Raw genomic sequence first — 27,596 nt, 5'->3', positions numbered from 1 at the left:
AGAATCCTGATATTTGTCAAGAGGTAAATTCCCTAACTAATGATTAAACTGACAAGTCGTGTATGGTTAATGTCTGTCAGGGTCAACCCTCTTGAGCAACATGACTGTGTAGCTGAAAAAAGTGCAACTCCAACCAATCTTCTGGAAGATTTGGAAAAGAGTGAAAAATGCAGCAAGAAGCTGATGCTGCCTCTCGCTTATATATCTAAGTAAAAACAGACCCTAAGCATATCTAGGAGCATGCACGTGGACAAAAATGATTACACAATTCAGTCCAAGTACATATTTTTCTGAACAAAATGACTGATAACACAACAGCAGTGAAGAGTTGTAGTTTAATGTGGAAGTAAAGCCTCTCTTTGCTGTGTAGCATTCACAGCAACAGCGCTTGTTACTATAATCACCATGAAAGCATTTCCTGGTAAAACAAAAGTTAGCAGAGTTTTTATAATCAATCCACCTGTGCAAAAAAACAAATAAACAAAAAATGGTGGTTGCCCAGTGACTGCACTGAATATTTTACTTTAAAGAAGGGTTGCAAATATTTGCCAAAAGATTCGGTCAGTCTGCCAATGAGCTAAACTCTCTGATGAGTCTCTTTGCAGTAGGAGACTCAACTGGTCACCGGGCAGCTTGTATTCTGGTTATATTAAGGTTACCGAGCACCAAGTCACTTCCCAACTAAACAGTCGTCCTGAAGCAACTATATCACTATTTATTAAAGGTGATTTCTGTGCATGGAGATGACCACAGGTCTGTGATTCCCAGTGATTTATCACAGTTAAATGGCATACTATCACAAAACAACCCCATTCAGTTGCAAACTGATAGCAGTGTCCTGATCCAGTTTTATCACCAAAGGCCTTTAATGTGACAGCCAACTGTGACCGGTCACAGGTCTGATCCCCATCGTCAAAGCAACAAGATTGCTACTTCATTGCATATGATTGCAATAAATGTGGTTTTGCAGCAGCCTCTCACCACTGTTTTCCTTAATAATATTATTTTTGGATTAAGACATAAAAGAAATGTAATTAATTTTTATGAAATGCCATCAATGAAATGAATGGCCATTTTTTAGATTACCAGATTTACAAATCCTTAAAAAAAAAATTCCAAAACTAAATTTGGGCACCTGTATGCTTTTCATTTGAATACATGCTGAACTGTTTGGTAAGACCAAACTGGTTTTTACATTTATTAAAATACCATAAAATAATGCCATTATATTCCTTTTTCAAGCTGTATTTCCTAACCTAACAGTGACTCTGACTTCATCTCTGTGTTCAAAGAGGATGTTTTCTTTTTTGTTCTCCAGACCACATGATTAAAAATTCAATGAGACAGAATGTGTGTGATAGAGAGTGGAACAGTGATGTTATGACTCAGAAGGGAAAGATTAGTCTGTTCTCACTCAGGTTGCATCTCTGATGGATTTTAACACATATTTCCTGCTACTGAAAGCTTAAAATGTGCTCAAAACAACTGTAAACACATTTGTTTGCCCACATGATCAGGCTATACATCACTCCAAACAGCTGGGTTAGGTTAGGGGAAAAGGCTAGACAAGACCCAGCACCACCCTAAAAGGACAGAAACACAGACAGGTGCATGTGTGTGCGCCTACCAATGCCAGAAGAGTCTTCCACCATGGGATTGATCTCGACCATTGACGCGTCATACTTGATGAACAGATTGTACAGTTTGACCATGGTCTCGGCTGCCTCGTTCACCAGCGGTGGAGGGAAGCCCATCTTCTGAGCAACCTGCAGACAGATGTACTTTGTCAAAAAAAAAAAATAATCAGCAGCGAGCTATTTTCAAACAAATGGCAGAGAAATGCCCAAAGAATGCATGTTTACAGCCGCGATCAGGGGGTCAAACATAAAGCCCAGGGGCCAAAATCGGCTTGAGAAAAGACTGTACTCCGGCTTTGGAGAATGTGAAGGAGGAATTTTATACTTTTAGGTTCACAGCATTCACTACATTCACACATCAAAGTAATTAAGTAATTAGAAAGAAAGAAACTTTCTGTATTTTCATATTTTTTTAAGAGAAAAAATTATGAATGATCAAATATCTTCTGTTTTATAACTACGAAGCAGCTTAAATTAAAGTGTACAGCTACAGAAAAAGTTCTGGTAGGTCATTGCCCAAAAAGTCTTGCTGACAGATTTACTTACCACTGCAGCATTTCTTTATCACGTAGAAACACTGAGCTTGTATGGTTTACTTACATTAAGATTTGGCAGGAATTAAATGTGTAGTAAAACTTCTGCACACTGAGTGAAAGGGAGTTCTGATCATTATCAACAATGGCATAAGAATTATAGCTTGATTTAACCATCTCCTCTAACTGTCCTGATATCTTTAACATCTTTCAGCTCATTGTTTTGGTTTTCTTGGTCACATATGTAGCACTTTGTCTCATTCACTGCTCCCACAGAGCTTAACTCCTGTCGACATTAAGACAAAAGTGAAATTTCAAACAGAAACAGTAGCTTCGACAGGTCTCATTAGAAGCACGGAAAGCCTGCTGGGTCTGTAAGAACATCACGTCGTTTGAAAAATGTGGTCTTGGCGGACAAAAATAAATGCAGTGAAGGAATATCAATGCCGCTCCATCTACTTTAAGAGCCCTGCAATCAACACCTCTTCTCTCTGTCAAATATATTGAGTCTCTGCTTTCACTATGACAACCAACATATTCAATATTCAGAGCCAAAGAGATGTGCAGCAACAGGGGAACAGGAATAAAGTGGAAAGGAAAAGAAAGACAGTCAGAAGTGAGACAGGGTGGAGAAATGAGTACATCTGTAAACAAAATAAATCAAGTCCACCAAAAACAAGAAAGAACTCCAGCATTAGCTTCTGAAAGTCAGCTGATAGAAAAATAACGAAATTCATGTTTCTTTTAAAGGTGATTAGAATAATTTCTTCATGAACTGTGTTCTGTTTGAATGATTTTCTTATTACTACAATTCCTCTAACTTTTTTTAGAGAACTCAAGTCTAGAATCAGTGCTTAATGTTTCTGAGGGGAAGAAGCCATTGTTACTTTCATTTATACCAAAGCAGGTGACACTGGGTCTGTCCTGTTGTGCATCCTAACTGGACACACTGATGTCCAGAGGTTTAACTGACTTGGTGTAAGACTGCGATGATCAAGTGTTCCCTTCATTTTATTTTGAGCAGTACATATTTACAGTGGTAAAAGACTGATGGCAGCTTCCATGAGAAAACCCAACAAGAGCTGTACAGATACAGCTTGTAACTGAAAGCACTCCTGCTGATGTAAGAAGAAACAGAGGGAGAACCTGATGAAGCCTTCTGTAATTATGAATTCCAAGTTGATTTATGTCAGGAAACAAGCAGACATAACGTGTCATGGCTACAGGGTGATCACTTCATCTTTGTAGTTTTTTTTTAATTGAAATTATTATTAAGATCATGTTTCTTTGTTGAGCGCATTTTTTTAAGATCGGTCGAGAAGAAGCTTTTGCAACGTGCAGATGCAGTGATAATGATTATTAAACATGATAGTTTTGTGAAAGCTGTAATGTTTTGAGTTTGTTCAGGTGATCTGGAAATAAACTACAATTAATGGAGTTCATGATCCAAGCGTGACTGAGTGAACACACCTGAGTGCTCAGCTCAAGTGTGCTGAATTTTCCCCCTAGTGCTTTTTATTTGTTCGGTACATGTAGCAGGAACATCCTCACTCTCTCACAAGTAGCTGCTCAAGTAGCTGTAAAGTACAGCAGCTACATTACAAACACTGCAGCATCATCTTGTTGACAAAAGGTAGACCACAGTGCATCAGAAAGTATTTGCAGCGCTTCACTTCTTCCACATCATGTTACAGTTACGTTGTCATTTTACAGCCTTATTCCAGAACGGTTTAAAATTTCACCGCAAAACTTTACACATTGGCCCATAATGACAGCAATAATAATGATGACACAACCATAATGACACAATTACAGCCTCAAGTCATTTTTAGTATCATGCTCGGTTTTTTTTGTGTGTGTGTGCTTTTTTTAATATGATCTGCTTGTTTGCAGAACGTCTCAGGCTATCAGACTTTATGCAGAGCGTCGGTTGGCAGCCATTTTCAGATCTCTCCAAGATGTTGAATTGGGTTCAACTCTGGGTTCTGGCTGGGCCACTTGAGGATATTCACAGAGTGCTCCTGATGTCACTCCTTTGTTATCTTGTCTGTGTGCTTAGGGTCATTGTCCTGTTGGAAGATGAACCTTGCCGCAGAGCCGAGTGCTGGATGTGTCTGTACATTGCTACATTCATCTTTCCCTCGACTTTGACTAATCTCTTAGTTCCTGCTGCTGAAAAACATCCCAGCATGATGCTGTCACCACCATGCTTCACTGTAGGGATGGTATTGGCCAGGTGATGAGCAGTTATGAGAGTTTGATCTTTGTTTCCTCAGACCAGACAATTTTGTTTCTCGTGGTCTGAATCTTTCAAGTGACTTTTGGCAAACTCCAGGGGGGCTGTCATGTGGCTTTTACTGAGGAGTGGCTTCTGTCTGGCCACTCTACCATGCAGGACTGATTGGTGTAGTCCTCAGAAATGACTGTCCTTCTGGAAGGTTCTCCTCACTTCACAGAAAAATGCTGGAGCTTTGTTAGAGAAACCATCAGGTTATTGGTCAGCTCCCTGACTAAGGCCCATCTACCCTGATGGCTCAGATTAGTCAGGCAGCCAGCTCTAGGAAGAGTCCCGGTGCTTCTTCCACTTACAGATGATGGAGGCCACTGTGCTCACTGGGACCTTCAATGCTGTTTTCTGTACCCTTCCTCAGATCTGTACCTCAATACAATCCTGTCTCAGAGGTCTACAGACAATTCCTTGGTTTGTGCTCTGATATGCACCTTTAGCTGTCGGACCTTATATAGACAGGTGTGTGCTTTTCCAAAGTCACGTCCAATCAACAGAATTTACCACAGGTGGACTCTAGTAATGTTGTACAAACACCCGACAGACGATCAGTGGAAACATAATGCACCTGAGCTCAATTTTGTGTGTCACAGCAAAGACTGTGAAAAATTCTGTACATGTTATATTATTAATAAACTTGCAAGAATTTCAAGCAAATGTTTTTCACTTTGTCATTATGGGGTATTGTGAATAGAATTCTGAGGTAGAAAATGAATGTAATCTATTTTGGAATAAGGCTGTAATTTGACAAAAGTGAAACACTGGGAATATTTTCCTGATGCACTGCAGGAATACCCAACCCTACCTACACAACCTGTTGTCCCTAAAAAAAACAAGCTTACTCCTTCATAAGGACTAGAGCCAGTGTCTAATTGAGACTATTTTAAAATTAACTGATAACATTTCTTTCTTCATCGCCGTTATTGTTTGTACATCTCATGTGAAAATCTGATTCTGTAAAAAGCTCCAGATGAATGCTTGTAGAGTCATCTTTGTAAATAAAGCAGAACACGGAGCATTATTTATCTTGCTTGGCACATCATCTAAAACAGGATAGGGTTTTTTTTTCCTCTAACAGATTATTTTAAAGGCAAACATCAGACTGAAAATAAAAAAAAGTATGATTATTCTAAACCAGGCACCAATTTCATACTGTAAACATGAGAAAATATCAGTTGTTTTCTATATAAAATGATTATAACTTAGGCTCAGAGGAAAATTTGGGATGATGGGCGGAAATTTGTCATTAACGGACAACAAACTAAAAATTCGAAAAACCTTAATTATATCAAAAATATGTGTAAAAACACGCTAAGAAGAATGCAACAATTTCTCCAACCAATGACCTTGTTTAGATAAGAGTTAACCTTCTTTAAACAGCAAAGAGACCCTTGTGATTTAGACATTTTAGCACTCACTGCAGCACGAACGCACACAAACACACTCCCCTTTCTCTTCCTCCAAGTCTTCCTGCAGCCCAAACTACAAAGTTGGAGCACCTTAAGTCTGTTTCGTGACTTATTACATCTACCATTGATCGCACCTTGACAGCCTGCTCCATCTTAATGCCCTCCACGATGTCGATGGGCTCCTTCACAATGGCATCTGGATTTTCCGCTGCAACATCTTCAATGTTCACGCCACCCTGTGAGCTGCCAATCAGCACAGGGCCCTGTGGGACACAAGTGGGAGGGATGGGGATTTAAAATCTTAGAGTTACTGCAACATTTTTGTTTCGAAATCTGTGAAACCTAAGCCCCGGATAGACACCTTTACAAAGAAAACGGGTGATTTAATAAGAGTGATTTTATGCAAGGAGGTTTTGACTATCCTCTCCCAATAATTACAATCAAAATTACCTTCTGTTTTTTTACTGACCTGGCTGCTCTTCCTGTAATTTAAATCAAATCTGAAGCCACATCCTGCAGACTTAAAATTCATCTTTTTGTGTGTAAAAACTAAAAGATGCTATTGCCATGAAAAAAATAAAAAATAAATTCCAATGTCTTCAAACCTCTCATAACAAAAGCAACAAAGTAGTCTGTGCCTGCACAGTAAAATCACCGTCCTCATCAATGTTCCCTCTAAGCTGCGCACGTGCGCAATTGCGCACTGCTGGCACGGTCTCTGCGCACAGAAAATCTGTGTTGCGCACAAAAAAATCTAACCTGATTTGAAATTAAAATACTTTAACAATTCTGTTTTGCAGTGTTAGTCAGTAAGTGACTGGCTGCTCCCGTATGGGATTAGAACAATGCCACCTTATCCCATAGTCCAGCCAATAATGCGATTCACATTCGTATATACGCAGCTAATCAACGTGGTTGACAGGCTATGACAGCGTCCTTATATGCGACACCGGTGTTTTAGCTAGCAAAGCGGCGTGACTGATGTGGAGTGAAGCCACGTTAATGACAACGTGTACAACCATTGGAGATGTGAGTAGGACAGACGGAACAACTGACGGGAAAAGTGTGGACTTTATACCAGTTTTTAAATTGTGTTGATAGGCCACGTAAAACCAGAGTTATGATAAAAATATATGCAATGTTTGGTTTTCTTCCTGAATACTATCGTTGTTTATATTTACTGCGGGAAGAAACGGTAAAAACTGCGTTTTATAAGGAAAACGCTCGAAAGCACTCTCCGCATGTGAGCAAAAACAAACTCCACCCCCCTTTCCTATTCGTCCAAAAAAGTACCATGTCGACCAATCAAAAAAATGATATGGCAACGTGGCATCTAGTTGTTAAGTAACGGGGGGAAGTTTTAGGAGTGACGGCAGTGTTTTAAGATGTGAGAGATTTGAGACGTTTAGCGCAAATCTTGTGTAGTTAGTGTGTAGTGTAGTTTTTGTTGAGTGTGTCAGAACAATGAGGCGACTGCTGAATGTTACAGGTGTTACAGGAGTGATACATCTCCTGTTGTCAGGCCTGCAGGTATCAGGCTGTTGTTCTCCTTTATCTCATAGTGGACAGAAATTATTTTTTGGAGTGGCACAAATAATTTGTGTGGCATCAGACTTGATGCAGAACAGCTGATTGTTCTGTAAATAGTTTGAAATGTTTATTTAAAAACACCTTGGCTGCATTTAAAAAAATAGCTGCAAAAAACTTTGTTTGCAAAACTCAGTTACTTTTTTTTAAAGAAGTAACTATATAATTAATTGCCCAGCATTGGTCATTATATACTGTATTTTGCAGACAGAGTTACAGGACTCTCTCCCAGACCACAGACTCATAATACAAGTCAGAGCTTTATTTAAAAAAAAAAAAAGAAAGTTGTGTTTTCAAAATTGGTGTTCAAGTAAATTTTTACTTCCAATAGTGTTAACATACTACACAGGTCATGAACAAGATTTTTTTTTACATTTTCATTGTAAGTGGGCTAAAGCAGTTAATTAAAAGTAGTCTAACATAAATGTAAATGCTGTAATTTGATTATTTTAATAAACCATGTAACTTGGATGGATTCGATGCTGGCGTGACCACAGTGCACACGTCTGATGTCGCTCACAGTGGTCCAAGGGATCGCTCAGGGAGTTTGTGTGTTCGCTCAGACACGTGAAAAATTAGAGGGAACATTGGTCCTCATAATAAAATGCAAAAGACAACAATAAACAATTTTATAATCATGTAATTTATCTTCAGATTATTTTCTCAAACCTTCACAAACCCTCAGCTTTTCTATTTAAAGTCATGTAAAACAGGTAAAAGAAGAAACTCTCAGACCGGAGTAAGTAATTTTCATTGTTGTTAGAAAAGCAACACTAAATAGTTTATAAAATATGAAAATACTTATTAATTTCACATTCATCTGATTGTCAATAGGCTAATCACTGAGCGCGCTGATTGCTTGCAGCAGTTTCATAAACACAGCTGCACAGAGAAAAAAATAAATAAAAAGGTTATCCACACAGGTCTTCATGACTGCACATCCTAAGGAGGCTCCTCAGATCACAAACCCTGTTTAATACAAGGTTTTGTTCCAAAGACTCCTGACCTGAGACCTCCTTATTTCTGCTGTGATGACGGCAAAATACTAAGAAGGAATTTCTGTGGTGAGCAGCATCTTTATCCCTTTCTCCATACAGTAAGAACATGTGGAATACATTACAATCAGAATTTTATATACTATATACAACAGTGTGCAAACGTTTTAAACACATTATAAAATTCTTGCTCACCGCATAGTTCATGGTCTATGACTGGATGATCAAGTTATAGACACAATCGACACACATGTTACCAGCTTTGCCTAATTATGAATAAAAACCTGAACATCCAGTAAAGCATACAGACTCACTGAACCCTGAAAAAGATCCAGTGAAAGTGTTAAAATTCTTAACACATATAAAAACACTGACTTTATACTGGTGTAAGTCATGCTGAACAGTCTTTATCTTCAGTATTGTGCTGCCATCTAGTGGTCAAAATCAGATTTAAGCAGGGCAAAATCTGTTAACTGAATCACGACTTTTTTTTTTTTTATGAGTTCAATGAAGATGAGTCAAGATGCATTTAAGCACTGACAGATGAATCTATGTGTGCTTTGCTTAATTTGGTCATCTGAATGAAAAGATGAGATGACATTGTAGAGGGGAGGTGCGATGTACAGTTTCATTACAAAAACAACAGTTAATCTCATCTAAATCTTTAATTTCACATCTAATTTTTGTAGTTTATAAATTGCCTCTAATTTTTTCAGAGCTGATTTTTCTTATGATACAGATCTTAAATTAAATGAATGAGCAATGTGTTTAATGTGTTTAAGTAAACAAACAGCAGCAGCAGCTTGAGCTTTTCAAACTAGGCCTGCAGACTGTCAACAGCTAAACTAAAATGATCTAGAGCTCATTCAATCCCACGCAGAAACATCATGAAATTACTGTAGTCTAAGTGTACCTTCCCTAACACTTAGACTAATACTAATCACCTCTACACAGAGACTGATGGGTTATTAGTAACACTAAATCTGTGATTTTTTGGGCCATTTAGGGGAGGAGCAAAGCCTGAACACCATTCAACATAAAACATTTATCATCTCCTCTAAAGGTTTGTTTGAAAAGTTAATGCATGATTTACGAGACACAAAGAAATGGGTATTAAGAGCACTCCTTTTGAACTTTTCCACCCACAGCATGACATTCAGTTCAGCCACCTTTGTTTTTGTTTTTTTTATGAAATTCATTTTCCCTGAACAGCATCGTTCTCAGCTGAGCAAACACATCATTTGGCTTCTTGTGGGTGCGCCTGTGTTCCCTCACCTGAAAGGACCTCTCCATGGTGATGGCAAAGTAGTATTCTCTGCGTGGGTACCTGCGCTCGCAGATGAACACCTGGTTGCAGATACGACCCGCCTCCCCGGTCTGCTTGGTGTACAGCTTTCGACCAATCATCTGAGATGAAATGTCTCGGGCTTCCTCTGGCCTGGAGATGAGGACACAGGAAATTTAAAACTTTTTAATGCATAACAAGTAAATTAGAAAACTTATGAAACAAATAGATAAAAACCTGTAAGGACAATACAAACTAAAATTATTAAACAGCTACTTGAGTTTATTAACATTTATATCATATCTGCCAGCACTACTTTCCTGAGCTAGTCAGTAAGCAGGAGAATGAGGATGGACACAGTTACCAAGGTTGTAAGTGTAATCTGCTCCGTGTATTGTACGGTGCAGAAAAAGTCAATTTCCACTCTTTACAGCCTTCGTCCTCTAAACAACAGTATGCAAAGCCTGTGCAGTAACTTCTGAAAACAGATAATAGAACAGGCTTGTCAAACTCATTAAGAGGAAATGAATAGTCCAATTAATTATTTTGTTCTTCAGATGAAGTCTGGAGTTCATTTTCATCCATTTTTCAGTAGTACTGCAGTTTGTTGCTGCCACACTGGAGACACTTTGCCAAGTAGGCAGCATTTTCCAATTACACAGCAGTCAGCTGTGCTAAACAAAAACTAATGAAGCACTTTGATGCCTACAGCAGCTCAGATATTCAATCAGCTCTACAATCTGTAGGCATGAGAAAAAAACGAATCCTACCTATTAGGAGCAGAGGCGGGGTTTCCAACGGTATATTAAAAGTAGGTTAATATAGTAGGAGACAAAAATGGGGGGTAAGGGTTAGGGTGGCAACCAGCAATGATTTTAGAGAAGCAGCTGTTAGTGAGCATCAGTCTGGGAGCGTAAGGCCATTTAAAAAACAACTTGAAGTCCGTACGTCTGCAGTGAGAGAGATTAAACATTCAAGACCCCTCACAATTTTCCAGCAGTGGAAACAGCCCAGAAAATCCACCGCAAATGCAGACTCTGCAATGCTAAGAAACTACAAAAAACACAGGAGCTACATCTCAGACCCTACAGACCGTAGCTAGCATGTCAAAGTTCATGATAGCACAGTTGTGATGACTTCAAGTTATTTAAGTTCCATCCATCCATCCATCTTCATCCGCTTTATCCAGGGCCGGGTCGCGGGGGCAGCAGCCTAAGCAGAGAAGCCCAGACCTCCCTCTCCCCAGCCACCTCCTCCAGCTCATCCGGGGGAACACCAAGGCGTTCCCAGGCCAGCCGAGAGATATAATCTCTCCAGCGTGTCCTGGGTCTGCCCCGGGGCCTCCTCCCGGTGGGACATGCCCGGAACACCTCACCCAGGAGGCGCCCAGGAGGCATCCTTGTCAGATGCCCGAACCATCTCAACTGACTCCTTTCGATGTGGAGGAGCAGCGGCTCTACTCTGAGCCCCTCCCGGATGGCCGAACTTCTCACCCTATCTCTAAGGGACAGGCCAGCCACCCTTCGGAGGAAGCTCATTTCTGCCGCTTGTATCCGCGATCTCGTTCTTTCGGTCACTACCCACAGCTCGTGGCCATAGGTGAGGGTAGGGACGTAGATCGACCTGTAAATTGAGAGCTTCGCTTTTACACTCAGCTCCCTCTTCACCACGACGGACCGGTGCAGCGTCCGCATCACTGCAGCCGCAGCACCAATCCGTCTGTCGATCTCCGGCTCCCTTCTCCCATCACTCGCGAACAAGACCCCGAGATACTTGAACTCTTCCACTTGGGGCAGAAACTCATCCCCGACCCGGAGTGGGCACTCCACCCTTTTCCGGCTGAGAACCATGGCCTCAGATTTGGAGGTGCTGATCCTCATTCCCGCTGCTTCACACTCAGCTGCGAACCGTTCCAGTGCGAGCTGGAGGCCTTCACTCGATGAAGCCAACAGAACCACATCATCCGCAAAAAGCAGAGATGAGATTCTGAGGCCACCGAAGTGAAAGCCCTCCGCCACTTGGCTGCGCCTAGAAATCCTGTCCATAAAAATTATGAACAGAACCGGTGACAAAGGGCAGCCCTGGCGGAGCCCATCACCCACCGGGAACGAGTCCGACTTATTACCGGCAATGCGAACCAAACTCTTGCAACGGTTGTATAGGGATCGAATGGCCCGTAGCAATGGGCCAGACACCCCATACTCCCGTAGCACCTCCCACAGGACACCCCGAGGGACACGGTCGAATGCCTTCTCCAAGTCCACAAAACACATGTAGACTGGTTGGGCAAACTCCCATGCACCCTCAAGTATCCTCGAGAGGCTAAAGAGCTGGTCCAGTGTTCCGCGTTATTTAAGTTATTGTTGCTAAAGATCTTTTTATAAGCTATCGAATCGCAGGCTGTTTTTCACAGAAGTGCACAGTCAGACTACTCAAGGTAGGGTAGGTTAAATTGATGAGCACTCTACGTAAACATGGTCAAACATCATTAAGGTCTCTAAACACAACACTGTTTCTTCATACAGAAGGAGCTGAACTCCCTGGTGTCTCCCACCTCCCTCTTCATGTATGCGTTCTCCTCTCCTCCTCTCTGTGCCACAACATAATGAGGAGCTAGGATGATCGTTATTTACCGTTATCTCTCCTACAATCTTTTCACTCCCATGGCCAACACAAACATTTCCTGCTGATCCTGTTTCATGTTAATAATCTTAAACGTGGGTTTTACTGTGAAGCAGCAAAACATACTCTTTGGTACACGCGTAAGTGAGGACAGGATTTTATCTAAGATGTGTTTACATAAAGACAATCGTGATATAGCCGATTTGTTGCCAGTAACGACTTATTTTGTTTAATTATAAAGGCTGGGTTACTTACGAGTAGACGATCCTCACTCCTCCCTTTAGTCCACCTTCAAACGTCCCTTTTCCTCTGCCGCCAGCCAGAACCTGAGCTTTCACCACAAGGTCCTTCGAACCTAACACACACACACACACACACACACACACACACACACACACACACACACACACACACACACACACACACACACAAACATTCATCAATTACACACTGTGATATTAAATGCACTAAATGTCATAGTAACTAATTAGTTAGACCGGCCAGAAATGAAGTTTGTACATTGTTAATAATCAAGTAAAAAAATATCCTGGTTCTCTGTTAATATTTACACTCACATATTTCAAATGTGTTTGCTGCTTTGTTCCATAAATGTACCAATCACTGCTCTACTTCAATTTTGATATTAACAGAAACAGACCTCCATTTGTATTCCTTCTGTAGTGACACAACGTTTAGATGGACTAATTTGATCTTATTCTCCTGTCACGCATAAACAATATGGCCAAAGGCTTACACGACACCATGAGGCTTTTGCAATAATGGCTGAGTTTAAAAGTGAGAGGAAGGACTCCAGTTGGCAACTAACGCACCCTTGACCGTTTCAAAAATATGCAGTGACACAAAGCTCTGGGTCATAGTTGAGTTTTATTTGAAGGTTTGTTCACAAGTTTGGCTTTTGAACCAGTTTTCTTCAAATCTAGGTGGCAACTTATCACTAACTGTGCTAATATTGCATGATAATAGTTAGTTATATACACATTTAGCTTTAACTTCCTTAAGAACAGCATGGCATGCTGTAGCACACAGCATGTTTCAGTTTTTTTTCCATTAATTAGTACTTTTGTTCATTTTCATCAATACACAGTTTCATTCTGGGACGGGGGGGGGGGGTGCGTAGCTCAGTTTAATCATTTCCTTTTATCTTATACTTGGCCTTGGCACACCCTATCACAGTTCATCCTCTGTCTCAAACAAGCTCTTTAGAGCAGTCTGTAAAATTTCTTAAAAATTTTGATGAAATTAGAAAAGTGGAGGACAAAAGAAGACGTGGCAGCAGCCAGTGGTACCACTCAGCCTCCTAGCAGATACACCTAATGTATCAAAATTTTACATAGTCTTATTCTTGAGTTAGCACATTCACAAATGTGGGCGTCCAAGCCTCCTCAGAAATGGTCTCAGTCAAAGGGGTAGCTGTCAAGGAGTCATTCTTAAAGAACATAAACAGCAAAATCAGACAGGAGTAACATATGAGGAGAAAAAAATAACATGGCATGCAGCTCCTTTCATGTTATTTACAATGAACAAGAAACAGGGTGTGTATTGATTCCAACAGGTGCATCTTCTTTCTATCCAAGAACTGTGCACGCTGAGTGTCAACTGATACCACTGAAGCAGAAGATGGCTATGTATAGACTGGGTGTGCGAGGGAGTCTTTCTCTGTCTGTCTCACTCTTACACTCACGTGCACGCACGCACGCACGCACACACACACACACTGTTAGAAAAGCCTCCAAGTGGCATTCAGGTCCAGAGGGGTGATGAAAGAGTTAGCAGCATAAATGGATAGACACGCCACTGGGTTTGTCAGAGAGTAATAGCGTGGTTAAAGTCAAAACTTTCATTCCATCTCTTGAAATGCTTTCAAGTCTAATGCAGCGCAATGGGGTCAAAATGTTTAACACCTGCATCTTTAAAGTTTTTCATTTCAAACATAGCTCTAAATAGGGCTGTTCGATATAACGATATATATCGGATGACGATATAAAAACGTCTATCGTTTCATTTTACGCTATCGTTTGTTTCGTGGTGTCGCAAAATAAACTGTTTACGGCAATATGTTTTTCATCGTTTTGATGGTCACTGTAGTGGCTATATTAATTTCTTAAAGTTCTCTCTTTCTCTTATATTTAATATAACCACACTAAGGACGGACAAGCGCCTGTTTTTATGGGTTGTCGTTAGCAACAATGACGGTAAAACCATCGCATGTCCGCTTGTTTATTTTCCACATAAACCTTTCACAATAAAGCTCAAGATCCTGTTGAGACTTTTCAAATTAAACGGAATCACGTGAAAAAGTATGCAGAGTATTGATGGATGAGAAGCAAAAAAGAGTCGTCAGGTGCTAAAAAATAAACCTTAGACTCAAATGTTAGAACAGGCTTTTCCCCGCAGCACGCCGTGTAATAAATACTCACAAAGAAAACGGCGGCCGTTACAACCTATGTCTAAAAATGTGTAGTTTCATGCATCGGTTAAAACACTCGACTCCAGGTACACGACGCCCAGCTGGAAACACTTCACCTACCCGAGATTCACAGAATTTACAGAAAATGTTAAATTTTTTGTGATTTATATCGTTATCTGGACGATAGATGTTTTATATCGGGATATTAGATTTTGGTCATATCGCACAGCCCTAGCTCTAAAGTGCTCTTCTTGCTCATATAAGACCAACCAAAGAAAATCACTACTAGTAAATCCACAACAGTGGCTTGGTGGTGGACCATTAACAGATAAAACATTCATAATACATTCATAACACTACTAAAGTGGTAGCTAAATTCAAAGGTCTCCAGACTGAAGTTTGACACAACAGAGTTTAACTACAGCGACTCCAAACGTAAGACTGCTGTACTTACTCAAGTTTGTGAAAGTGATGGCTTATACTTGTTTATTAAACAAGAATTGCAATATGAGATTGTTTGGAATAGAAACAGTACTAATGTAATTTGGCTTCTTTACAGACAAGGTTGAATTATGATTTATTTAAAACGTTAATGTTGCCACAGTCAGTTCACATTGAAGGCATTGGAAGTTTAACCTGCTGGGTTTCTCAAGGCTTCTGTAATTAAATGCATATACAACATCTTCAAATGTCAGTGCTTCTTTATCCATTAAAGTGTGGAGCTGTGCATCTTGACTGAGATTGGACATTGTGTTTAAAATCACTTAAATAGTCACTTAAACTGTTCTAAATAACAGAACTACAGGTTTTTTTTGTCCTTATCTAACAGTAATTCACCAGCAAAGGTCATATTTTTAAATGTCTCCAAGGAAACTCATGGCTTACAATACCACACACTCTTTCTCACTGCTACCACTGGGACAGAATGAGGTACACATTGTGATTTAGCAATTTAGGCCTTTTTTATGTTGTGAAAAAACAATATTCTCACAGACATAAGGGAATAACATTAAATGTCCAGTCAGGTTTGTAATCTGGTCCTTTCCTTTTAAACTGAAGCTTTAACATACAATTTTTTTTTTTTTTTTTTTTATACAGGTACACCTCTTGTGTGGCTGCTTGCACATGTACATGTTTAGCATGTTTTCAAATACCAGTACAGCTATAGGACAAATATACCCAGGTACAGGGAGAACATGCAAACTCCACACAGAAAAACCCCAAATCTGATACATCACAGGATAGACTGATGACCTCTATTGCGTTTTATACCAAAAATAATACTAAGGTTTTCTTAGACACGGGGACATTGACCTATTGAACAAACCACCATGCACAATTTTGTCTAAATAAATAAAACTAATAAAGATAAGCTCTATCACCACATTTCAAATTGCAGTGGCTCAAAAAATGTGAACACACAACATTATGACCAAGCAGAAGCACATTAAAACCTACACCGTATTTAAGAATGTCAAGTGAAAGTATCACCATGGAGTTGGATATTTATAATAATACCACAATTGTTAAACATTTTCCTCAATAATTAGCCTATGATCTTTTAAACATTATTTAGGCCACACATTGCCAATTTTAAACAACTAAAACCCTGAAACTATGCAGAGTTAACACAAAAGTTATCACAGATCATTCTTGGGAGAATATATTAACCAAACTACATAGCAACACGTCAAACAGCTGTTGACTAATTTCACTCTGGAAACAAAGCCGTTGCCCAACCTGAATTGTCACATATTTCAAGGATTATAATGCAATTCACAGTTTGCCAGAATAAAAGGTGATCTGAGTCAACAGTCCAATCACAGCTTCATTTACAGCAACACAAAATAGAAAAAAGTATAGAAGCCTCCCAATGGAGAAGTGGAGATGTTGACAGTTTTGCTTAAACAAGTTTACCAAACGTGTTAAAATCATAGCCTGAAACTGTCTGAGAAAAGACCAGTGAAAGTGAACTTGCTTGTTAACACCTTGTTCAGCCTTACCAATCTGCTTGGCCACAGCGTACGCCTCCTCTGAGGAGTTAGCCACCATGCCGGCCGGCACAGAGATACCGGCCTCTTTCAGCAGGCCGATGCTCATGTACTCATGTAGCGAGAGGTTCCTCTGCTGCTGCTGCACGTGAGGGGGCTGGGGCTGGGACACATGGCCGCCAAACAGACCTGAAGAACCACCAAGAACCTGAAGGGACAGAAAGAACAAGCACAGGAAGCAGTGAACTTAAAACCAGTACATCTGCCATCTTCAAATGTCAATCTAACCTGCAAGTAAACAATCTCTTTTAACTCAAAACAAGCAGACACATCATTGTGTTGTTCCTGTCCATAAGAAAAGGATTTATTTAAAGTCTATGTAAAATGTCCTAAATCTGATCAAACAATGCCATGGCAGCACACTTGTTAAGCAAAAGCTGAAGAACTTTTGCTCAATATTGCTAGAGCAACATGTGAAAATCGCAGACACTAAACCCACGAGATAAAATTCCTACACCACAAAACATAACCATCCTTGGAGGAAGAGAGAATCGTTCACAGTCCGTAGGACCACAAAAGCAACACTGGAAACTTCAGCAAGGATGTGAAACAAAGTGTTACTCAAAGCATGTCAGCTGGGCATGAGACAATCACGTTTATTTCCTCAACTAAATCAGTGGACCAAAAGAAAAATACAACCTTTTATTTTTGGTCAAGAAAAAAAAAAAAGAAGACGACTGGCTGCTTTATTAGGTACACCTGCTTCACATATTTACTTATTAACACAAATATCTAATCAGCATTTAGGCAAATAGGCATGGTCAAGACAACCTGTTAAAGTTCAAACTCAGTATCAGACCAGAGACACAAAGCGATTTAAGTAACTGTGACGGTGGAATGGTTGCTGCTGCCAGACGGGCTTTGTCTGAGTACCAGAAACTGCTGATCTGCACCTCTAGGGTTTACTGAAAAAAGAAAACATCCAGTGAGTGGCGGTTCTCTAGGTAAAAATGCCTTGTTGATGTCAGAGGTGATAGGAGAATGGTCGGCTGCTTTGAGCTAACAAGAAGGCAACAGTAGCTCCAATAACCACTCAGACTAAAGCAGCAGAAACTCACACCAGGTGCCACTCCTGCCAGATAAGAACAGGAACTGAGGCTCACCGAAAGCAGTCAACAGAATGATGATTCTGGATTTTTGCTGTGATATTCAGATGATAGCATCAAAGCTGACCGTAACAGGCTCCATCCTGCCTTGTTTCAATAGCTGAGGCTAATGAGGTGGTATAATAGTGTTGGGAATATTTTCTTGGAACATTCTGGGGCCTTAAGTACAAACTGATCATCATTTAAAAGCTCTCACTGTACTCAAATGGCCTCCACGATCACCAGATCTCATTCCAACAGAGTACCGTTAGGATGTGACGGAGCAAGAGACTCACACCATGAATGTGCAGCTGACAAATCTGCATCTGTGTGATGCTCCATGTCAATATGGACTAAAATCTCTAAGGAATGTTTCCAGCCACTTGTTAAATCTGTGCCACGGACAATTAAAGCAGTTCTGAAGGCCAAAAGGCATCCCCCCTGGTACCAGTATGGCGTACCTGTGACTGAAAAATGAGTGCTTAGCTAAAACAGAACAAGAAGAACTAAACCTGTCACGGTTTTTGAGGTTTCAGATACCAGACAATTAGTCAAACATTACTTTGTTCTGTTACCTTTACACACTATATAAAATTATATCACAAGCAAAAGTGTGTGTAAACAGACATTATTAACTCTAATAGGTGTGCACACACTATCAAGATTACAATGAACAGAAAAAAAAGGGAGCAACTGAAGACTTTTTGTTGGCTACTCAAGTAAGACTTTTAAAGTCCCTCTTGCAACCACATGTGTAACACATGTATTATTTCACTGTTACACCATCCAAAATGAAAAAACAGAACAATACTGCAATTAAAATATACATTATATCACATTTCCAGATGGATAACTCAAAAATTCCTATTGATGAATACAAATGTAGGCAAACGGAGTCCTGACAGGTAGCCTAAAAAGAATGAAACAATTTAAAGATCACCGTTCTTTTTCGTTGATCTATATTACACCTTTCAACCATCTTTCAAACCAGTATCCTATAAAATCTTTTAGCTGAAAAAATGCTAATATTTTGTCACTAAATAGCGTATTCCGAGTTTTGGACAAAAGAACTGAATGCAGTGCTTTTAGAGAGCTTCAACAACCTGCAGATACCTTTTTAGTAAAACAAATGTAAAGCTTTGCTGATGTTATCTGAACAGAATGTGTCAAAATAAGTTTTACATGCATTTCAAACTTTCACCTAAGATGACACAAAGACTTCTGTTAAGAATGCTGATACTTTTACCACCGATAAGACAAAACACTAAAACCAGCTGTTTTGTATTGTGTAGGTCCTCTTCATGCTTCCAAAACAGCTCCGGACTGCCAGAGCACAGCCATTAGACCACTGAGTTTGTCCTGTGGTGTCAGGTGTCTGCAGCAATGTCTAGGCTGGTGGTATCAGAAGAACATCTACCAGAATGTCGAGACCCAAAGCCTCCCACCAATACGACAAAAATAACGTCATTCTGCTCAGTGTAGAGTATTCAGAGTTTTGCTGGTCAGGCTCTATCTTATGGGGGCCCTGGTGTAATGGACTCCGGGTTGAATTGCGCGCTCTTCCCGGTTAGATCTCTTCCGTCATTTTATCTTGCTTTTCCCCCCGTTGTATATTTACAGCGTATCTCTGCAGTGAAAGCTGTTTATGCTTCCGAGCCTGAGCGGATTTGTCCAGATAACTTCCCAAGAAGACTTAGCGGGACAGATGCCACGGGGGAGGAATCGCTGGGATGGAAGCTGTAGCAGCTGCCGGTGGAGGTCACTGAGCTTCACTGAGCATATCCTCCACCAAGAATGCCGTTCACAGCCACACGAAGTGTACGGCTACAGAAAAGACTAAGGGCACAGTGATTCTTTGGCCGTTTACTGCTTAATCTGCAGATTTGACAGCCGGCCATGCTAACTATGTGCTAGTTAGCGTGTTAGCCAAAATAACGGAAACTCAATGGAGTTGTGCTAATGTCAAATTTGACCCTGTCAGATTCGGAGAACTTTTAACCCTCGGGGAAGGTGTGGTGCCATAACAGACACATTCCACGAAAGCCCAAACGTTGTCTTCCGTTGTGGATACACACTTACCTTACAAGCGGAGCTAATAGTGTTTCTAGCCCCTGAAGTTCTCAGGCTAGCCGTCAAACGGCCGCAAATCAGGGACGTCGCCATGTCTCCCTCTACAGCAAAGTGGATTGAACGCGCATGCGTAGTGCGATTCCAAAGACGCCCTCCCCTCTGGTAATTTCAAATGCTGTCGGAAACTTCATAATTGACGTTCAGTCCCATGAAAGGAATGTTATGGCCAAATAAAAAAAGAAAATACATACATATATATACAGTGTTGGGGAGTAACGGAATACATGTACCGCCGTTACGTATTTAGAATACAAAATATGAGTAACTGTATTCCGTTACAGTTACCGTTTAAAAAGGTGATATTCAGAATACAGTTACTTTGTTGAAATAAATGGATTACACGGCGGTACTTTCCTGTTTCATATTGTCGCGGGTCAGGACTGTTTGGGTTTGTTTGACAGCTACACTCTGTTGTTCCAGGCGGCAGCGTTACGGTTGCCATGGTTACAGGGTGACGCTCTCTCTCTCTTTCTCTGCGTGTTTCCTGGGTGAGAGAGCGCTTTTTTGTTGTTGTTGTTGTTGTGCTAAGCTAAAAGGCAGAATGCTACAGGCATGGCCCTAAAGAATGTAGCTTCATGGGCAGTGTAGTCCGTGCTGCAGCGAGAATGGACTACCATACACGTTATGTGTCTGTGAGCGAGGGAGGGAGAGAAAGGAAAAGTCCGAGCTGTCACGGAGCAAAAACGGGAGCTGGAAGCATGTAAATATAATAATAACCACTGCAGCCAAGAAGAGTGCCTGACGAGCCCATTTGTAAGTAAGCTATTAAGACTCAACTGTACACTGTGTTCCTGTTTTCCTCCGGAAAAAATAAGTTCCGTTGGAGCAGCCTTTCAACGCCTCTCTGTCTCTCGCTAGCAAAGTTGACCCAGACAACAAAGTAAAGCTAGTTTTCAGCTACGAGCCCGACACGGAACCCACCGTATTAGCCAGAGGTCCCTTTACTACGGTTCGGACCTTCAGTAACAGTAATAAATCACAGCAATAGTACATTCATGTAGTTGTAAACAGCATGATAATATATTAAGTAATCCAAAGTATTCAGAATACGTTACCCTCATTGAGTAACGTAACGGAATACGTTACAGAATACATTTTGGGGCATGTATTCGGTATTCTGTAATATATACACTGTATATATATATATATATATATATATATATATATATTCTCAGAATAATCAATAATATATATATACAAAGTTGAAAAACCTTTTTGAGAAAAAATTCAAAATACTATTTTTTTAAAAACTAGGAATGAGTATTTTGAGAATAAAGTCGAAATGTAGAGATTAAAGCCCTCTACAAAGTGCCTTGCGTAGATGAGCTAGTAAAATCGTACTTCAGAATCGATTTATGTTACAAGTAAATTGTTTATTTTTAACCATAAACACAATGTGCAATCTCCACATTTTGCCTTTTCCCCCTCAAAATAGTGAGGGGGAAAAGGTCGAAATTTCGAAATTTCAACCAAAATCTCAAAATGAACACAATTTTTTATTGTTTTTTTCTGAATCTGAATTCTTAGTGTCAAGTATAAACTTGTAAATTAATAAATGAAGTCATATCTCATGGCTCATTTAAAAAAAACAACAACAACAACATGTAGGCACCGTGTTGCACTCTGACATTAGTTCCACTTGTATGTAACAAGAAATGAAACCTTTTCTACCCAGTGCTAATTTCTGGCTTGTATCTCTATTATCTCCTTATCATTCCACTCAAAAAAGTTATGTCAAATGCAAGATGGCCCTGATGTACTTATTGCTCTTTTGCATTATGTTCTACTTCCACTTCCAGTGAGAAATAGTGTTCCAGCACGTGTCAGTTCAAATTTTCAAAGATTTGATAAATAAAAACATACAGCCAACACCTTGCACCATGAAACGTACTGAATCGTAATGGATGAGATGACCTCTGACTGTATCTAATGCTGTTCAGGAACATTTGAAAGTTGGTGTTCCTAAACATGAATAACAAAACAACAAATCCAGACACAAAAAGAGTAGAAAAAAAATTGTATTCAAAAAGTATTTATTTACAAGACTGAGTATTTACAGACATATTTACACAACTTACACTACGCTGCAAACATTCTGACCGTGACCAACTAAAATTAGACATCGAGTCTCTCACACACACGGTGTCACCAAAGAGCAAAAGAAGGCAAATTATTGTCTTTGTTTTCTGAAGGATATTCTTTGGTCTGTCTCCTTTCATGTAGGAGTCCAGAATGACACGTTCATTTTTGCTAGTTCTAGTTTATACAGTAGTTTCACTGAACTGTATAATAACGCCAGTTAGCCTGGTTCTGTCCAAAGGGAACATAATCCACCTACTAACACCATAAACTCACTAATATTCAAAAAGGGTAAATTTAAAAAAAACAATTTCTCAGAGGCACAATAAATGACTGAAGCTGAAGATGCCTGCTCAGATGTTGCTCGCTGGTGAGCTCTAAGTCGAACAAACAGACACGCGCGCACACACACACACGTCTCATTTCTTGACTCTGAGACACGCTTTTAGTCGGAGTCACTACTGCTGCTGGAGGAATCTGTGGACATGGCCTCTACATCATCTTCGTTCTCCTTGTTGTGACCCGGAGGCTCCAGGCCAAAATCATTGCCATGGTGAGGGGGCAGCATCCCCACTGAGACATCAGACGACTGCCACGGGTAATGAGGCGTCAAGACGTCTGAGGTGACATGAGAGAAAAGTGGTTATTCTGTGAAATGCCAGACACTGACTGACACTACTTATCTCAGCCTCTCTCTCAGCTCCCTTATATAGTATCTGAAAGCTGGTACTTTTTGCCAAGTTTCTTATGTTACAGAGCTTGATGTAGATGCAGTCTGAATGGCAACAAATAAAACCTGTGTTCAGTGTTTATACTTGATAAAAAGAAAAATAATGGAGCCATCCTTTAACTTTTTATCATTATAATGATAAATTGATAAATGATACATTTTGAAATCACCGTAACAAACCTCTGACCTCATCTAAAATCTCTTTGTCAGGAGGCATGGGTACTCCTTCCTTTAAGTGCTCAGCTGGACTTACCTGGTAACCTCCCAGCAGCTAACGCGTCTCCTGGCAGATGACCGTTCACACCATTGGTGGACAGGTTGGCCATGTGACCAAGCATCCCGCTACGCATTTCCAGGTCGGTAGGGTACGGTCTGCGTGGATCACCTGTCAAGTATGACAACAGTGAATGAAGCTGAACATGAACTTTTACCAACACCCGGTGTGAGATACAGAGAGCCTGGCACATACCTGGCACCCAGTTGAGAGGAGCACACACAGCGTTACTGGCACTGATTCTGTGAGCATACTTGATGATTTCTTCTGATGAGATGCTTCCTGCAGAGAACATGTAAACAGTGTCAATTTATGGGCAAGCCATCAAAGAGAAAACCAGCCATCAAACATAGCTTTCACCAGAACGTGTCGGGAGTGTTCCCTCACCTTTCCTGGCTCTTTCGATGGATTTCAGTTTCTCTTTTGCCTGGTAAACAGCAGTGGCCTGAAACAGATAGACAGAAATATATCAATCCTCTTTATCACTTCTCACATATTAGAATTTAAAGAAGATGTAGTTTCTGTTTATCATGACTCTTTTTATGCTGGCCTCATTATTTTAAACCTTGGCCATGTTTAATATGAACATCTGTAACACGGTATATCAGAAAAAGAAGAGAATCATAGGCCCCTTTACATTACAATAGCAACACTATAACCCTGAACACCTCTGCTGTAAGAGCACAGTATCAGCTACACCAGCATACTTAAAACATTTGAGCATTTATTTCAATCTGTCAGCGCTGCACAGCTCTGGATAAAAAGAGAGACAAGCCAAACCCACCAGGATGTGTTCTGCTTCCTTCAGTTGTTTCTGGAGCTGCTGGATGTCACTATCTCTCTTCTCCACTTCCTTCTCCAGCAGTTGCATTTCCTGGTGAACCTTCCCCTGCTGCTGGGCCACCTCCATCAGCTCCTGAAACTCCTTGTCCCTCTGCACCAACAGCTCCAGGATCTTATGGATAAAGCATCAACACATTCTGTTATCAAAGATTTCCTATTTCATACGCTTCATACAGGTTAGTGTAACTAACTAAAATCACTTAAGTCTAACACAATAAAAGGTTCAAAAGCTATGAAAGATTTATGGACAAGACGACAGAAAATCAGTTGGAAGGAACTAGATATCTTCAAATGTGACCGCATTAAAATTAAATGCTTAAATCTAAAACAAATTATGGTTAGCAATTAAGCACAGGTTTGTCCTTAAAGAAACAGTGATCCTGTCTCACCAAAACTTTAAAAAGCAAAAAACAAAAGACTGTGCAAATCCACAAAGAACTTGAAGATCAAGTACCAGAAACTGGACAAATACAGAAACCGAGTGGCAGACAAGTATCAAACTGGACAGTGTTTCACAACACTGACCAAATATATAGCTGGAGACATTTTAGAATAGCTGCCACATAGTGAGACTTGCTTCTAGAAGGCCTTTGATCACCACTAACCCTAGGACTACGCATGGTCTGACAGTCACTGTGATGGTCATTAGTTTGTTTAAATCTCTGTGTGTCGACTAAAGGCTGAGTGGGGTGTTACCTGCGTGTCCTCTCCAGGTTGAGGCATTTTCTGACTCCTGGACAGGGCCAGCATCTCTATCAGCTCCCTGAAATGAACACACACACACACACACACAATTAAAAATGGGTCAAAAAGCACAATTCAATCCAACAAATCAATTTCTATGTTTATATATTTATTTACTTTTTAAAGCTCATACTGATGATCGTTTTCTGCACGCCTATGTTCGCTTTGTTTCTCTGATTAGTCATTTTGGCCGTTCTTGTGGTAGTTTCCTTTGGAAAATTACTATTAGCCGTAGAGTGTAGTACCCACAAACTCTTCAACAACCTTGTTTTATAAAATGGACACATTGAGTCTTCTAACTGCTAACAGTTTCCAACAGAAAAATTAGAACAGTGTTTCAGGTTGTTTCAAATCCCAGGGCTCGTTATCTTTCTTTCAGAAAAGCCGTAGGTTCGGCCAATGAGCGGCATGTCTGCTAGTAATCAGCACAAACTGAGGGTGCTAGTTCACGGCTCCGAGTATTTTATCTCTTCACAGATAAAATACTGATAGCTTACCAAACAGTTTACACGAGACACGAGAAAACGCTCACACGAAGTTTAATTTTACCTGGATAAAACCTCCAAATCATCCAGCACAGACAGTAGTCTCTCCTTCGTCGATTTCTCCGCCGCCGCCATGTTTACTTTCGTTCCTCTGGTTTGCGCAAGACAGGAAATGACGTTCCAAAATTATTCTTCTTCGTCTTTGTTGTTTTCGGGCAATTTGCGTTTTGGTCTCTAGGGTATGCTAGAGATATGACTCCTGTTCTCACTTCCGTAGCATTTATTGGCGTTATTAATATTATTGGCAGCCATATTCTAACCTAGACTTATGGTGCCTTATTTATATATCTATAATATAATCTATAATTGTACTCAGTTCATCTACTCCAAATAAATTCCTCCGGGTTTTTTTTTAACTTTTTAATGCACTGCACTTATTTATCAGACCTATGTTTTTAATTATAGGTTACCTCTCATTTACACAAGTAAGAGCGTCAAATATATTTTTCTATTATCAGCGTATTTCACCTTGATTCAAGCGAAAAGCGACACCAATAAAAAAATAAAGAGTACATTAAGTTGGAAAGGTTGATAATATATATATTATTATGACGGGAAATAAAGTGGAAATATTTAAGTAACGATTCAAGCGCTTGAAAATAAAAATGAGTACAATACTTCTGGCATCTTTTTTTCATTGTTGTTGTGTGTGTTTTTTTTAGTATATCACACATCACACATTCCAGCTGGCGTGAAAGAATTGCATTAATCTTTTGTTTTGTTTTGTTTTGTCACTGTATATAAATGTGTTCACACAGCTTTATTTTATTTAGTTCCCATGTCCCCGACCAGGGGGAAGCAGCCGTTTCCCAGATGTAGGCTGTTTCCCCCGATCTGTGGCAGGCCGTAGACAGCGCAAACCGAAACTGAAGAAGCTTCCGGACCGTCAAAATAAAAGTACAAACCTGCTTAAAATTTCATAAAAGTTTATGTAATGCAAGCATTTATACAAAATTGGAAAAGTGCCACAGTAATTAAAATATAAAATACATAAAACTTTTTTCTCTTGCAAGCTGTGTACTGTGAATCTGTATTTCATGGTTGGATATTGCTTTTCGCAGATGAAAACTCACATTACAGCCTGATTTTATTCACGTGGTTTGTTGAGATATTTGAATCAAAGAAATAAGATATATTCTGAATTCATTATATAGCTCATTAGGTAAAACTGACAGTTCTTCTGTTTTTTTCTGTAAATCAAAAATGTGTATATTTCCTTGAAGCCCATTAAATTATTTACATTTTGGATTTTTATGTTGAATGCTATTTCTTAACACACTATGTTTTTAGTCATAATCAAGTTCCTGTCATTATGTTAATTTTCTTATTTTCTCTTATGTTATGGCAGGGATATCAAACTTCTTGTGTAAATATAAAACCAGATTTGATCTTAACTCCCATTTCTGTCATTTCAAAGAAGTTTAACTACACATTACACAATACATCTCAGTTTTTCTGCATTACAGAGAAATACTAAAGTTTTTCAGCACAACTCTTTGGGCTTAAAATGTAAGAAATAAATGCATAAATTACTCCCACTAATTACGTTAATTGTATAAAATTTACACCCAAATGTATTAATAAAGAAAAAGTTCTATTAGCTTATGGCACAGATGGTCTTTTACTTATAAAAACAGAACATTTTTTTTAATTGAAAGAAAAAACTCATAAAACCTGTGAAAATACAGTTTAAAAAGTTGTCCCAGGGGTCAAATTGGAGAGTATTTGGCAACTGATTCTGGTCCCTGGGGCTTATATTTGACGCCCCTGCCTTACTTTTACCGTATTAATCAGTGTGTGTGTAGCTCGGATTGTCCCCCACCCCCCACCCTTTGGTGTTGATGGATTGGTTATGTAAATACATCCCAGCAAAGTAATAAACTCTATAAATTATATAATTATAGTCATAGTAATAAAGTCTTGAGTTTAGTGTATGTGTTCCATTACATTTCGGAAGTAAATTATATAATATTTATTGACAGCTCTAGGAGCAACAGTCGTGATCTAATCACTTTCATAATATTTGCACAGTTTTAATGTTCTATATTTAAATAAAACATTTTAGACTGTTACTTGTCTTTTTTGTATTATTTATCTATTTTATTATTTAACAGTCATTTATATGTTCTTTTAAGTAGGTGTAGTATTAAATATGTTAACTGAGTTTTTCGTTTATTGTTTTCTGCATTGTTTTATTTGTTGTTTATCCTGCATTCCCATTGCCTGTGCTTCTCGGGATATTGTAAATCGTTTTGAAATACATGTCGTACATAGAAGAGGCTATAAAATAAAGCATAATAAAAGCAAGTATAATAAGGTATAATAAAGCACG

General features: G+C 39.6%; 2 protein-coding genes across 2 annotated transcripts in view; both read right to left on the bottom strand.

Moving 5' to 3' along the window:
• sucla2 (succinate-CoA ligase ADP-forming subunit beta) overlaps positions 1–20,112 on the bottom strand; it is a 30,908-nt gene extending 10,796 nt beyond the window's left edge. The window contains exons 1-6 of the mRNA XM_063500290.1: positions 19,999–20,112; positions 16,787–16,982; positions 12,611–12,710; positions 9,724–9,886; positions 6,001–6,129; positions 1,628–1,766 (exon numbers count right to left, since the gene is read on the bottom strand). Of these exons, the coding sequence (XP_063356360.1) occupies positions 1,628–1,766; positions 6,001–6,129; positions 9,724–9,886; positions 12,611–12,710; positions 16,787–16,982; positions 19,999–20,082 (811 nt within the window). The 5' untranslated portion in view covers positions 20,083–20,112. The remainder of the gene's footprint in view (positions 1–1,627; positions 1,767–6,000; positions 6,130–9,723; positions 9,887–12,610; positions 12,711–16,786; positions 16,983–19,998) is intronic.
• Positions 20,113–22,065: 1,953 nt separating this feature from the next.
• On the bottom strand, positions 22,066–25,353 carry med4 (mediator complex subunit 4). The gene is made up of 7 exons (XM_063498825.1): positions 25,269–25,353; positions 24,672–24,738; positions 23,917–24,087; positions 23,520–23,577; positions 23,328–23,414; positions 23,112–23,243; positions 22,066–22,746 (listed from the first exon to the last, which is right to left on the bottom strand). The coding sequence occupies exons 1-7, from the start codon at positions 25,337–25,339 to the stop codon at positions 22,574–22,576; spliced, it is 759 nt and encodes a 252-aa protein (XP_063354895.1). The 5' UTR covers positions 25,340–25,353; the 3' UTR covers positions 22,066–22,573.
• Positions 25,354–27,596: the final 2,243 nt, after the last annotated feature.

This window comes from Pelmatolapia mariae, linkage group LG16_19, assembly GCF_036321145.2.
Source record: "Pelmatolapia mariae isolate MD_Pm_ZW linkage group LG16_19, Pm_UMD_F_2, whole genome shotgun sequence".
NCBI lineage: Eukaryota > Metazoa > Chordata > Actinopteri > Cichliformes > Cichlidae > Pelmatolapia > Pelmatolapia mariae.
Note: the sequence above shows the minus strand (reverse complement) of the source record. Positions and strands in the feature narration are given on the sequence as shown.